Source organism: Vanacampus margaritifer, chromosome 18 (genome assembly GCF_051991255.1).
Source record: "Vanacampus margaritifer isolate UIUO_Vmar chromosome 18, RoL_Vmar_1.0, whole genome shotgun sequence".
NCBI classification, from domain to species: domain Eukaryota; kingdom Metazoa; phylum Chordata; class Actinopteri; order Syngnathiformes; family Syngnathidae; genus Vanacampus; species Vanacampus margaritifer.
This window is the reverse complement of record NC_135449.1, coordinates 15,958,978-15,974,158: the sequence shown is the minus strand read 5'-3', so window position 1 is coordinate 15,974,158 and position 15,181 is coordinate 15,958,978. Positions and strand designations below refer to the sequence as shown.

General features: G+C 37.3%; 1 protein-coding gene across 2 annotated transcripts in view; it reads left to right on the top strand.

The window, feature by feature from the left end:
* Window positions 1-14,602, top strand: part of jmjd1cb (jumonji domain containing 1Cb) — a 151,052-nt gene extending 136,450 nt beyond the window's left edge. For both annotated transcript variants that reach the window (XM_077549842.1, XM_077549844.1), the window contains 14 exons: window positions 2,051-2,203; window positions 2,464-2,553; window positions 3,365-3,489; window positions 4,042-4,267; window positions 4,371-4,582; window positions 7,477-7,809; window positions 8,192-8,360; window positions 8,446-8,536; window positions 8,676-8,806; window positions 9,331-9,453; window positions 9,648-9,787; window positions 11,661-11,837; window positions 11,957-12,088; window positions 13,261-14,602. In XM_077549842.1, coding sequence (XP_077405968.1) covers window positions 2,051-2,203; window positions 2,464-2,553; window positions 3,365-3,489; window positions 4,042-4,267; window positions 4,371-4,582; window positions 7,477-7,809; window positions 8,192-8,360; window positions 8,446-8,536; window positions 8,676-8,806; window positions 9,331-9,453; window positions 9,648-9,787; window positions 11,661-11,837; window positions 11,957-12,088; window positions 13,261-13,350 — 2,192 coding nt within the window. In that variant the 3' untranslated portion in view covers window positions 13,351-14,602. The remainder of the gene's footprint in view (window positions 1-2,050; window positions 2,204-2,463; window positions 2,554-3,364; window positions 3,490-4,041; window positions 4,268-4,370; window positions 4,583-7,476; window positions 7,810-8,191; window positions 8,361-8,445; window positions 8,537-8,675; window positions 8,807-9,330; window positions 9,454-9,647; window positions 9,788-11,660; window positions 11,838-11,956; window positions 12,089-13,260) is intronic.
* The last annotated feature ends 579 nt before the right edge of the window (window positions 14,603-15,181 follow it).

Sequence of the window (15,181 nt, the reverse complement as noted above, 5' to 3'; positions counted from 1 at the left end):
TTACAGTTGTCCCTCCATTAATATTGTGGTTACATTCCAGAACCCCAGCGATAGACGGAAATCCGGAAATGAGCAACCATATATTTCATTATTTATCGATTTTATACATAATACCATGTGAGGTGCAGGTATTATTTGTACTTAGGGTCACGGTCTTCATGCTCTGCAGTCACTGTCACTTTAATATGTGTGACTTAAAGTAGCACTAAGGAACTTTTCAACCTTAATAAAATATTTTCATAACTCTTCTGATGAAACATCAACTTAAAACTGAATGGTACCTTTGCCATGGCCTTGAGGGGGTCTGTATCATTTTTACTGGCACTAAGCAACTTTGAGGAGGATGGTAGGAACACTGCCACACAAAAAACTACAAATGTGCTGACTGCTTTATGACATGTCACTTCCTCCTTTATCCATTCGTTACAAACAGTGATAATTTTGTCAATGAAAAATTTTCGTCATATTTTTCGTCCCGAAAAAAAATGTTCAGATGAAAATGAAACGAAAACTAAAATAGAAGCCATTCATTGAGACAATAACTAAAATTGACTGACAATTTCGTCAGTGACTAAAACGAAAATGAAAACAACAGTGACCAAAATTCACACAGTCCAATCAGAAGGAATGAAACGCAGGTGGGAGAAAAAAAACACTCAGAAACTGTTCAGTGTTCACTGCACTTTATTTAATCTTCAAACGTGTCTACATTCATTGTGCAGCTGTAAGATTAAACTCAAGCAATTATGCACTTTTTTTATTTAGGTGAAAACTAAGTTACATTATTGTCAGTTCAAAAAATTTCATTGAAACAATTAATAAAATGTATTAAATGTGTCTTGCGTGTTAAGCTGCAGTTACAAATAGTTGTGTTATAATTTTCTGTAAAAAGGTTTAAATGTATGCTGAAGGAAAATATCGACTAAACTGTCAATTTAGTCGACTAAACTTGCTCTTTTTTTCGTCGACTATAATTGCTTTTTATTGTCGACGACTAAAATTGGATTAAAACTAAAATACAATCAGATAACTTAATTATGACTAAAACTTTAATTATTTATAGTCAAAAGACTATAAACTAAAACTAAATAAACATTTCTTGTCAAAATTAACACCGGTTACAAAGACGCACAATTACTGCTTTCATGGCAGAAGCTGCAAAACAACTGAAAAGTTTTGTGTAAGGGGACAAAAAAAAAAAAAAAGGGAAGCCACCTGGATAAAAGGACAGTCAATGATCAACATTGGTCCGTCTTTCACTCGCTGGAGTAAGCTTAAAAATGACGCAAAGCGCTTGTCCTTATAGGAAATGTGGTCTTCCTTCAGGCATAACATTACCGCTTTTGTCCATATGGCACCGCCATAATCAACATAAGCTCAAAGTTCCTTAGTGTTGCTTGAAAGGCAGGGCCTAGCCTTTTGAGTGACGTGGAGTAAGCAAATGTAAATGTAGAGTTGGCTGTTATTGGCTTAGTTATAGCGGCTAACCGTTAGCTAGTCTGCGTGTCGAGCATGAGAGTTGTGGCAGTCCAGCTCGTGATACTGTACACTATGAGCTCGTTACGTGTTTATTGTGGTACTATTTGTTCAAAAAAACGATTGAAAGTGAACCGTTATTGTGTCTTTCCTTGACCCCCTGTTGCGGGATTACAATTCATTCTAAATTGTGGCAGTAGGCTATTTTAAATAAGCTAAGAATTACTTTTTCATAAACGTGCAGTTGTGTAAACCAATTCTGCAATTTAAAAGTTTGACACATTGCGCTTTGTCTTATTTCCTAAGTGTGAAATTATCCCAAACTTTATTTTAAAACTTAACTTTATTTTATTTTAAACTTATTGCTACATAAATCTGTAATAACACTAGTCCGTATGGAAAAATGATCAAACCAAAATCGCAAAAAATCTATGAAAATATAATATACACGATTTAAAAAAAATCTACAATAAGCAAGGGAGCAAAAATAAAGCAATATGGTGAGGGTCAACTGTATATCTTGTATGACTCTTTCTATACTTTTAGCATTAACCAATCTTCGTGTGCGTTTCAGCCAAGCTTGTGTGGAAGCGCGCTGTTAAGGGAGTGAGGGAGATGTGCGATGCCTGTGAGGCAACACTATTCAACATCCACTGGGTCTGTCAGAAATGTGGCTTTGTTGTCTGCCTGGACTGCTACAAGGCCAAGGAAAGAAGGAGCTCCAAAGGTCAGCTGGATACTGCAAAGCAGATAAGAAGAAAAAAATAGGCCAAATGTGTTCACTTAACAGGTCAAATGAGTTGACAAGGAAATTTCTTTATGTATTGCAAACACCCACACTATAGACATGATGCATTGAAAAACTTTCACAAACAACTTGACTTAATTGAAGTGAAATTGTCCATTTAAGCAATATAAAAGTCACATTTGTGGGTGTTTACAGTTTAAGTTAATATTTGCTCTAACCTTTTTCTTTTTTGTTGTCAGATAAAGAACTATATGGCTGGCTGAAGTGCGTGAAAGGCCAGCCTCATGATCACAAACACCTAATGCCAACACAGATCATACCTGGCACAGGTAAAGATCATCTTTTCATCTTTCCATATTACGCAAAGTGTTGATAACTGATAGCTTGTCATACAAGCACGACAATAGTGTGTGTGGCAAAAAGCCGTATAGAAAATAAATGAACTAGACTACACTAGAACTATTCAGACTGTATGTTAAGTTGATTGTGGTGATTTATCTTGTTATTTAAAATGTTTTTTTTTTAAACTCATTTGCTCCAGAAAACATATAAAACATTCTTTTTTAAATATTGCCATTTCCCAAAAACTTATTTACAGGTATGTTTTTTTATGCTAAAGCATACAGAAGGCTTTGATGCAGCCTCTGACCTGAAGAGGTCGCTTAGAGCAATGGTAGTTATTACCAAAAACGGCCAGCAGGTGGCAACAGAGTATAAAAGATCAACCAGGGCCATGTTGCAACAAGCTCTTTCTGCCATTGTTTTCACCACGAATGTGAATAATGTTGAAACTTCGCTATATTCTAATGCTAATTGCTGCAATACGGAAACAGATAGAAATATCCTTTTTTTTCCTGATGAAAGAAGAGAGTAATCTTTCTTTTGGTAGGTTTATGTTTTTTAGCAATAGGACACAATATTCTGTGGGCCTTCAAAATCAGTCAAAATCCAGTACAACAGCCGGGAACGAAGGGGGTTGCTTCAGAGAATATGGCTGGGAGTAAATGAGTTAAACATACGTAGTTAATAAATTATTGTTCTTCTTAGCATATTATAAGCTTACCATGCTCACTTGCTCCAGACAAATGTCCATATTTCCTACAGTCAAGCTTATTTCTCATCTTTGTTATTATTTTTCAGTCCTGACTGATTTAGTTTCCTCGATGCATTCACTGAGAGAAAAACACAACATCAAACTGCATTGTGCATGCACCAGCAAACAGAATCTCCTCAACAAGCTACCAACCACCAATGGAGTTTCACAGGTACAGTGTTTGTATTTATCTTTTAATACTACAACAGTTGAGTGTCCGCATATGTCCTTTGCTGCTGTAAATAATAGGTCAAGTCTCCAAGTGAAACCAGTAAACCTCACATTAAATTTGAAGGGATGTCAGCTTGCCCTGTGAATGTGCAGCAGAAAGTCCAAGATGTACCTTGCCTTTCACCCAAAGTCAGTCAATAAGTGGCAGAAAATGAATTGGCAGCTTTTTAAATTATTGTTATGTTATGGTGCAATTATTGCAACCTACGAATTGTGTCATATTGCAAACGTAAACGGTTCTGTTTAATCATGGATTATTAAATAACATAGAGCTGTCTGATTTCAAAATAATTAAATCGACAACTGGGCAGACAAAGCAGAACCAGTGCTTTACACAAGAAACCATCAAAGCGAATAACTCACTTAATTTGCTTAGCTGAATAAAATAAATTATGATTGAGACATGTTCGATTAATAGACCTTAACAACAAAGAAGAATGTCTCAAAAACAAGCCTTTTATGTTGGCAATCGTTCCTTCCATCTGTCTGCCAGGTACTGCAGAATGTTCTGAACCATAGCAACAAACTGTCGCTGGTGAAGACTGAGCCACGCTGTCAGCAGAACTCTGATCAAGGAGGAACTAAAGTAGAGACCAACGGCGGAGGAGGAAGGAGTCCAGGCAGTGATTCAGGAAGTGCAGTTACCCCACCAGAGTCCCAGTCACCTCTGCATTTCCTGGCTGACCTAGCAGAGCAGAAATCCAGAGAGGAAAAGAAAGGCAAGTACAACAATGAAAATCATTGTTTTCTTCAGAATACTTATGGTGCATTGAAATACCACTGAAAGGTAACATTTTTGTGATCTATCCATTTTTCAAACAGAAAACAAAGACTCTATGTTACTGGGAAAATCGGTGAAAGAAGGGGACAGCCTGGAGGTTCTGCAGCAATGTAAAACCACATCACTGATTGGCAACAGTACAGAGCAGGGCTCCACTCTCAGAGATCTGCTCACCACCACTGCAGGAAAGCTGAAACTGGGCTCAACTGATGCTGGAATCGCCTTTGCGCCAGTATATTCAACTGCCTCACAGGTGCGCACTTGAGCATTATTTCTGATATCAAACAGTATTAGAGGAGATGACAGTCACTCTGCTTGCATTTTTCCAACCATCCAGTGGAATTAATGTGGTTGTTTGTTTGATGATACAGTAGTACCTTGTTTAAAAATATTGTTTGTAATTCTTTAAGGTAAGTTACATTATGTTGTGCTAATATGTATTTGTGGGCGGTTTATATCATCCTCTATTCTCGTCAAAGTTTGTTTTAGAATATGCAATTTTGCAATATTGAGTATTAATACTGTCAGTAACTTGTCAAAAAACGAGTTCACTGATTGGCTGCAAAGTGGGAGGGAGTGATGAAATCCTCATTCAGCGAATCATTGTGTATAACAGCAAAGGAACATTGAGTGATACGTCTGTTCTGCCAGTCAGCAAGCAGGATTCAGTCACTTGACATTCAGGCAATTTAAAAATGGATGAGTGTCCCTTCTCAACAAATAATTTAAAAACAAGCATTGTAATTAGCCGGGAAATGATTCAAGGTTTGACAAGAATGACGTCAGTCAAAATTAACTTTATAAAATGTGCAATTGAGCAATTTGCCAACACTTCTCGTCCACCGCAAAAAGAGAATTGTTGAACCAATTTAAGATTACAAATTGAATTGTTGACCAATTAAAAAACATTTTTGATGGATTGATTGATTGGTTGTTGTTTATGGGAAAAAAATGCTTCAATTGGTAACACAAGATTGAATTAAGTTAATCCAAAGTGAATATACTAAGTTTATTGAACTCATAATTAATCAAACTTGATATATTAACTCATTCACTCCCAACCCCCTTCGCTCCCGGCTGTTTTACTTTGAAATAAATAATATTTGAAAGATTTTTGACTGATTTTGACAGAATATTGTGCTCTATTGCAAAAAAAAAAAAAAAAACCTGGAACCTACCAAAAGAAAGATTAGAGTCTCTTCTTTCATCAGGAAAAAAAACTATATTTCTATCTGTTTCCGTTTTGCAGTAATTAGCATTAGAATATAGCTAAGTTTTACCATTATTCACAAATCTGTTTAGAACTGTGGGGAAATCAGCTTGTTTGCAACATGGCCCTGGTTGATCTCTTATACTCTGCTGCTACCTGCTGGACATTTTTGTAATTTATACCATTGCTTCAACTGTTCTCTGCCATTCAGAGGCTGCATCAAAGCCTTCTGTATGCTCTAGCATTAAAAAAAAAAAAAAAAAAACTTATAAATAAGTCTTTGAAACATTTAAAATAGAACTTATTTATACATTCTTGGGAGCAAATTAGTTAATTAATTATGAATTCCTTAATCTTAATATATTTGCTTGAATTAAATTAATCCAAAATTAATTAAATTAATCCAAAGTGAATATATTAAGTTTAATGATCTCATGGTTAGTTAAAATTATATTATATTATAGTATATTCACTTTGGATTAATTTAATTCAATTGTGTGTTACAAATTGAAGGAATTTTTATTAAGTTGGTCAACAATTCAATTTGTAATCTTAAATTGGTTCAACAATTCTTTTTTTAGAGTGCCCTGCAATTGACTTCTCCACAAACGTGACTACCTCTAAAGAAAAAATGCTGAAAAGCAACACTCGCCAAGTTGAGCAAACGCGCATGGTACCATTGGCAAAGCAAGTAATCTTGCGAGACATCACTAAACCGTCATTACTTTAGTGAGTGGGTAAAATTATGTTCGATATTAGCTTAACATTCAGTTACATGTTTGTACTCTGTATCATAGAAACGTTGGCAACCGTAACGTGTAGTATTTGTCGGAACATTTCGGAAAGCATCTGTCAAAACATTACGGCTGCATCTGTTGTCACTTAAATGTACAGTACAGTAACAATGCCAACAGCTGTATCTGCCGAATGTGTTAAGACTGTCCACAAGTTACATTTTCCAAGGTGACGTATATGGCACAAATCACTATACTGGATATCAAATAAAACATTATTATTAAACAAATTATTTTATTTTTCATTCTAATTGTTGCAGTATCTCAAAATGGTAGACATTTGCATTCCCCACATCAAACTTTCCTGATATCTCTGTTATTGTGAAACTGGATGAAATAAATTGTCAGAAAAATTCACCAGAAATCCCCACCCCTATAATGATGTTATGTCATTTATAGGGCTGTGTTTAAAAAAATGTAATAATCAATATAGAGTTGATTTTCCTATTTGAGCCTGATATCGATTCATAAAACCATGAATCGATTATTTTAATATCTCTTTTTCCCTTTAAGTCAAAAAATAGACTTTTCAAAGCCAATTGAAAAAAATTGTATCTTACTGTTTTCTGAAAATATTTTCATCTCATCCTTGCTGATGTCAATGTTTGTGTAACAGGTAAGTGATTATAACACACTTTACTTTCATTAAAAACTAAATCATTTAACCAGTTACTGCCTCTGGATGGGTGTGACAATCAGTGGATCTAATCTTATCTTATCTTATCTAAGTCTGAGCTTCCCTGCTAAAGCTGCTGCCCCCGCGACCCGACCCCGGATAAGCGGAATTGAAGAACGGAACGGAACGGAACCTTGATATGTTCCATAATTAATCCATATCAAACTTAATTGAAGTGAAGTAAAGCGAATCGAAATGGAAAAAAAATCTAAATTGAATTGAACTCAACTCTTGTGAATTGAAATTGAATCGATTAAGGAAATTAGTCGATACCCAGCCCTAGTAATTTACATAGCTGACACACAGGACCACACGCCCGATCAGGGTTTACCGTTGCAAAACACTACTGTGGTTAGCAGATGTGGACTGTACTTCTTGGTAGAAGTGTGGCTTTTCACCAATTTTGGGGAGAAAAAAGGTCAAACATGTATTTTGTATCAAATAATTTGTTTCATGCCTTTTTCAAGACGGGGAAAGGTGGACGGACCATGCCAAATATCCTAGATGACATCATCGCATCAGTTGTTGAGAACAAAATCCCTGCCAGTCGCCAAACTATCGCCACAAAGCTGTCAATCAAGCAAGAGCCAGTCATCCCTGTCAACAACACCAACCCAACCCCTGCCGTGCCAGAAGACGTCAAAACAGACAAGAAGACTACAGTCATTGCAGAGGATTCATCCAGTCAGTATCCAGATATTCCCCACTGCTGGCTAAATAATGGACGACTACTTTGGCTCAAAGATCACCGTAACCAGAATAACTGGAAGCTCTTCAGAGAATGCTGGAAACAGGGCCAGGTATGTGTCATTTGTGTTCGTAGTTGGAGTGCAGTATTGGCATAGGGATGTTCGATACCACTTTTATGATTTCAAAAAAAAATCTAAAAAAACAATCACAGATAATTCCAAAAAATTATATATATATATATATATATATATACCCCAAATACAGCAAATTTCCTTAAAATTGAATGAAAATTAATGGCAATTGTATTTTTTCAATTTGCTCATAAAAGTCATTTTGCATAGAGCATACGATAAAATGAATTTCCACAAACAAGTGGCCAGAAGAAAAAAAAGTCCAGTATCAATATCCATCGCGAGTACAGATCCCATGAAATGTGGCCTTGTACTCGCCCATCCCTATCTTTAATATATGTCACTTGTGTGTTTTGCATAGCCTGTTTTGGTGTCCGGGATCCAGAAGCGTCTGAATGCCACTCTGTGGAAAGCGGACTCTTTCAATCAGGAGTTTGCAGACCATCAGGGGGACCTTCTCAATTGTAAAGACCAAGTGGTCTCCAACTCAGGAATCAAGGAGTTCTGGGATGGCTTTGAGGACATCACCAGTGAGTTCAAGCGCCAAACTTTTGATTGGGTATTGAGAAAAAAATAGAACAATTGAGTCAAACAAATATCCTCTAACTTGTTAAGAACGACTCAAGTCCAAGGATGGGGAACCTGTGGTTTACAGACTGAAGGACTGGCCTTCCGGAGAGGAGTTTATGGCTCTCATGCCTTCAAGGTCCATACAAGCACTTTAAATATTTCTGTATACTTCTGTTCAGCAAATGGAAAAAAAAAACATTTCACAATCAAAGGTTTGGAGAGGGCCGAGAGGCATAAGGGAATAGAAATAATCTCTATTTATATCCCTCCCCCAGGTATGATGATTTAATGAAGAACCTGCCACTACCCGAGTACTCTGATCCAGAAGGAAGCCTGAATCTAGCATCTCATCTGCCGTCGTTCTTCGTCAGGCCAGATTTGGGGCCGAGACTCTGCTGTGCCTATGGTAATGATATGAATAATAAAGTAAACTAGAGTTGCGACCAGCTATAATGGGCCCTCGCAGCCTGGACCACTTTGGGGTACTTGCACGTTGGGGTACTGGCACATGCGAAGCAGAATTTCTTTGAAAATGGCATAATAAACCTTAACATATGGGGGGAATTGGCCGGTGTGATGACTGTGTAAAGCTCAATTAGTTTTGGTCATAAATGACTTAGTTATCACACTTACAAAGAGTATCCAAATATTGCACAAAATACGGTATGTGGGGCAAGGCTAGGCTAGGCTAGGTGGTGCTGTATTTATACACTGAACAGTTGGACATGCACTCAAAATTTTAAAGAGGGTCAAATGAATTTCACCTGTAAAACTTATGGTGCATATTAAGTTCATCTGAAAATTTTATCCCAAAGCCAAATACTTGTACATTTAGGATATGTTGTGATTGTCTTCGAACGTTCATTTGTAGTCCTGATTCTTCTACAGGATCCATCCTCTTGATTCATCACTTATTGATCATTTTTGTAGGTGTAGCTGCATCTCAGGACCAGGACTTCGGGACTGCCAACTTACACGTAGAAGTCTCAGATGTTGTCTCTATTCTTGTATATGTTGGAGTGGCCAAAGGCAATGGAGTCTTGTCCAAAACCGGTAAAATTCTAACACTGTTCATTATTTGGGATGCTTTACTTCTCATAGGAAGTCAATATTTTTTAGTAGGAATGAGTTAATGACCAACAGTGCACTGTAAATGGATGGGACTAGAAACTAATGAATTGGTTTTATATAACAATCTAAAAATAGATTAAATGTATGAATATAGTTTTGCATATGTGTGGCTGTAGGAGTGTTAAAGCGTCTGGAAGAGGACAATCTGGATGAGGGGGTTAGGAAGAGGCTGAAGGACTCCAGTGAAACACCGGGGGCACTATGGCACATCTACCTCAACAAAGACATGGACAAAGTTCGAGAGTTCTTGTACAAGGTAACCAACATGAAGAGGAAGCTTTAAATAAGGATTTAATTCATCATCACACACACACACAAGGGATCGAGTGTAGAAATTTTTGCCATCTAGTGGTGAATAGAATAATAATACAATGCAAAGGCTTAAGTTGTAAACATGTGCATTTTGAAGCACACACACTACAGTGCCTCAGAGAGACCACACTTCACAAGCCTACCATCAATTACTGCTTCGTTAGGTTTGTCTCCTTCCGGTATCCGGAGAAGAAAGATGGTGGCAAAACATGTCAGCTACCTGTAAGGTGAGGCCGACTTTTATTATATAATTAGCAATTACTAGACCTACAATTATATATATTTTAAAAAAAAGTACGTTGATAAAATAAAACATGTATTATTTATACATAACGTTGCTGTCCTGTGAAAAACACACAAAATTGACATACCTGTATTTTCCGGACCATAAGTCGCACTAGGCGATATAATTATGTAGAAGAAGAAAAAACATACATAAGTTGCACTGGAGTATAAGTCGCATTTTTTGCGGGTAATTTATTTTACAAACTACTTGAGAACAGGCTGAATAGGTGTAAGATATGCTAACACAATGAGGGTTCTCTACTTGCAGTTTATAGATTTTCTTTGGGCGGGCATTTGTTAAGGAGTAGGAAAAATTGGTGCGTAAGTCTAGAGTGCCCTCTTGTGGGTGTCTGTGAAATTATATACTCCAGGTATACTTTTTTCATATATAAGCCGCTCCGGAGTATAAACGAGAGTAACAACCAACCTATGAAAAAAAAATGTGACTTAGAGTCCGGAAAATACGGTATTTGTTTGTCACAGGATAAAGACGAATTTTAGACAACAGCACTATTTATCTAAATCTAATATTCCTCAATTTTAAAAGAATTTAAAAATAAATTATTCACACAACTGACAAATTAATGGTGATTAGTCACCCAACCTTAAATTCAAGGAAATTGCGTTTCCAGGATTTCCTCGTCGTTTTAAGATGGTCGTGACAGCCGACATTTTACAGATAGACTACTACATAAACAATTATATTGGTACTTTTTTTTTTTATAACAACATGCATGCTGTTATTAGAATATGATCCATGTTGCATTTTTGCAGCTGACAGTATTAAGATTGAATTTAAGCAAAATAGTAATAATAATAATGCATCAGATTCATAAGGTGCTTTTTTTGGGACACTCAAAGATGCTTCACAGTGTATACATTATTTAGGAATTCACACATTCACACTCTGGTGGCGGTAAACTAGGTAAATAGCCACAGCTGCCCTGGGGCAGACTGACGGAAGCCTGGCTGCCAGTGCGCGCCATGGCCCTTCTGACCACCACCAAACATTTGCACCATTCATACAACCAGTGCAAGTGACACTTGAAGCAATACGTGTCTTGCTCAAGGACACAACGACACACAATTTGGGGGGCGCGGGAAGCAAACTGGATGACTGGCTCAAACCCCTGATCCACGGCTGCCACAGCTATATTCCAGCTTTTAAATAATTTTCTGTAACAATTAAGAATGTTACAGTTTTATATTATTGACTGACATGAGACTTCAACATACAATGTTGAAGTTTTTGATGTCAGAGAGTGTGTTATGAAAGGTTATCACATTAATTGACAGTTGCATACAGACGCCGCTCTCCCGAAACGCAGAGCGGCAGAACACGCATTGTGCAAAGGGACCCTTCCTCCGTGGGGACCCCATTTTACACCCCATTATTATTGTTTGTATTGTTTTTGGTGTTGTATATTGTCATCTATCCCTTGAACCATTATAAGGTGGAGAATAAATTTGTCAAAATTTCTACCTGTTTTCTCTCCTCTCTCTGTTGAATTGTGCCACCATGACCACATTAGCTCTGTAAGGAGCAGGGATTGGATGTATCAGTGGACCAGGATCCAATAAGAGAGCAGGGCTGGTACCTGAGCAGGAAACAGCGGCAGCAGCTTTTGGATGAGCATGGGGTGCAGGGTTGGACCGTTGTTCAATTCCTGGGAGATTCGGTTCTAATACCAGCTGGGTCTATGCATCAGGTACACACACACACACACACACAATTTTGTTTACTAGTTGAAATGACAAAATAAACTTCACCTGGTCCTGTGATTGTACCTCGCACTAAAAAGTCTTACTGGGTCACCTTGTCCGTCAGGTCCAGAACCTTCACAGCTGCGTTCAGGTCATCAATGACTTTGTGTCTCCTGAGCATGTGGCCAACTCCTTCCATCTGACCCAGCAGCTCAGACCCAACCTTGAAGAAGTCAACTATGAAGACAAACTGCAGGTGATTGTGGAAATCACTCCTTAAAATGTGTTACTTTGTCAGTTTAACATTCTGCCACTGGGGATGTAACGATAACTTTAACGTAGCGTTACTTTACTTGAGTAGTTTTTTTCATTACTTTGTACTTTCCTGAATATTTATTTTTTAGACTACTTTTTGCTTTTATCCGTTCCATTTTAACATGAGTATCTGTACTTTTCACTTGATACATTTTCAAAACAAGGTCGTTAGACTCGTTACTTTTGTTTTTAAATGCGCAAAAACAATTTCAAATACTTGTCCTGGAAGAAAAAGCTGCATCAATGTATCCTGTATCCGCCAATCATATGAAGCGTTACACATGACCCTCTACATCCTAGCTTGTGATTGGCTCTACGCCATGAGATCACATGACATGCAATTGGCTAAATTAGAACAAAACGTAAATATACGGGTGATGTATCTCCAATTTTTGCTCCATTTTAGCTCATATCTTTCAAATTGACATAGGAGGAACATACAGTAAAAATACTTTTTTACGTCAAGTACATTTCAAACACTATACTTTTGTACTTTTACTTGAGTAATTATTTGAGAGTACTTTTACCAAAGTTATTTTTACACTAGTCAAAGTCAGGTTGATTTCCATTTATGCAGTTAGCACACTTTAGTGGCAATTTCTTTTATTGCAGTTTAATTTTCACAATTTTGGCCCTTCTATGTTTGGTCATATGAAGGGGGGAACTTAATATGCTTGTGAACCGAGTTAATATGTGGAGGAACTCAACGTGTGCATGTAAGTGCAAGTAAGTGCCTAAATATTAATTGTTATTAGAGATTGTAGGTTGTTTATATGCATTGCTGTACAAAGTACAAAGTACAAAAGCACAATATTGTGTTTTTTTTACTATGAGCTTCTTCTTTTTTTCTTTTTTTTTTTTACAATATTGTGACCTTTTTTGCATCGCCCACCTCCCCACAATATCGTGATAATTATTGTATCGTGACCTGTGATAATTATCGTATCTTAATGTTTGGATATCGTTCCATCCCTACTGGCCACTATGTTGGGAAATTACCACTTGTGTAATACCTGGCATAACAATCTATTAATAGAAGCATGCTCCAAATCCATCTAAAATGTAAAATTGTGTGCAGGTTGAACCAAATATTGCTTCTTTTCTTCATCACAGGTGAAGAACATCCTGTACCACTGTGCGAAAGAGGCGGTGAGTTCCTTGAAAAGGAGCATTTCTGAGGAGGAGGACGATGAAAATTCCTAACGGCCCTTCCGAGTACCATCATGGACACCTCTTCTCATGAGGACGACGCCGTCATGTGATTGCAGGAGGAGACAATCGCAGTAGAGCTGCTTATGCGGTCCGGGAGACTCCCTGGTTGGCTGGCGTAGCTGGCAAGAGGCAAATCCACACCTACCCCTTAAACCTTTCGTGCCAAGAGGTGATACTCAAAAAGAGGCAGGTCTACTGGACAGACTGGGGTTAAAACCTCCACTGTTACATTGATCATAAAGACAACAAGAAAAAAACTGAATGTTGGGAACGAGAGGGTTGGGAGCCTTATCATAGCCACTGACTAATTAAGTGGGACTGTCACGTGAGCCGAAGTGCTGGTTTGCGCAACAGGACAGACTGAAGGTGCTATGTCCTGCATTGTTGAACCACAGCTTCAATCTGCAGCAAGAGCCCATACAGTACATTTCTTTTTAATTATTTTCTTTGCTGTTTACAAAAGCATCACCAGCAGCAAGCAACTTCAGGACCGTGATTTCTGATGGTCGGCGGTGGGGGGAATCTCGAAGAAAAAAATGTGAGTGGGGGAAATGCAAAGCAAAAATCATTAGCTGTCTCCTCGTCTGTTCCTTTTTTGTTCTGTCACTTTGTTTTACTCGGTGAAGATGTATTTATTTTATAGCTTTGTGTAAATGTGATGTTAATGAGACAAAAAAGCATTATGTAAATGTGATTTGTACAGTTGTTTCCTTTTTTCCGCTTTGTTTCGCTCGACGTGGTTTTCAGTTGTTATACGGTTCTACTGTGATGGAGGACACATGCACCAGCTAATGCCTGTAACTTTGGGAAATGCTAATGTCCTCATGCCATAAATACATTTTTCAAGATGAACTGCCAAACTGTTGTAAAGACTGTCTAAAGTTGTATTATGTATAGAAAAAAATAATAATTGCTCATACAGTTTTGCATTTAATGAAAAAAAAACACGTATTCCCTGTAAAACAGACATTTACAAAAAAAAGCTGTAATTTATTTAAGAAAATAATTCATTTTCATTTTGTTGATTTACTTTGTTGAACTTCTCAAGTCAAAAGATAAAATAATGGAAAAAAATAACTATAAAGTGTAAATATATATACATATATACATTGACTGAGGTATTTTTATAAAACATGTCTTGCTTCAATTAAAAATTTTCAAGTGTGTTACAATGCTTTGTAAAATGAAGTCCAAATGGGGTTTTACATTTTCCATTAAAATGGATTTATCAAATGAAAACAAATCTTGTCTTTTTGCTTCTTTTGGACTTGAGTGCTGTAATTTGATTCAGTAGATTGCGGGAATCCTTGAATCCCACTGACATAATTGCAGAAATAGTCTTGTTTTAAATAAAGCACCATATTTGCAGTTTTACAACATTGCCACTAGATGGCGGTGTAATTCTGTTTGTTGTTCCTTGCTCGATTCCACAGAATTGTGCTAGTTTTATCAATCCCCAAGAAAGTTACTGCAAAATCTAATATCCATATGCTCTCAAATGAAATATCATTTTTGTGTTATAATGTGACAAATAATACAAATAAATAGCTTTTTTGAGGGGGGTCTACTTTTGTGAAGAGTCTAGCCTGAGTTCTGTGCTCTACTTTAGAAAATACATTTCTGCCTCCTGCATGAAGGAGAGAGGAGAAAGTGGTTGCTGAAGCTGGGGAACCTTGGCAGTTGGATCCTCGGCTACAGAAGCTGGCCAGGAAGGAGCCTGAGCTGGTGTGCCAGATTGAGAAGTTCCGACTACATATAGTCAGGCTCACCTTCACACATGGCTTGGGCTCTGGTACTAGTCCTCCCTAGAGGGGCTGGACAC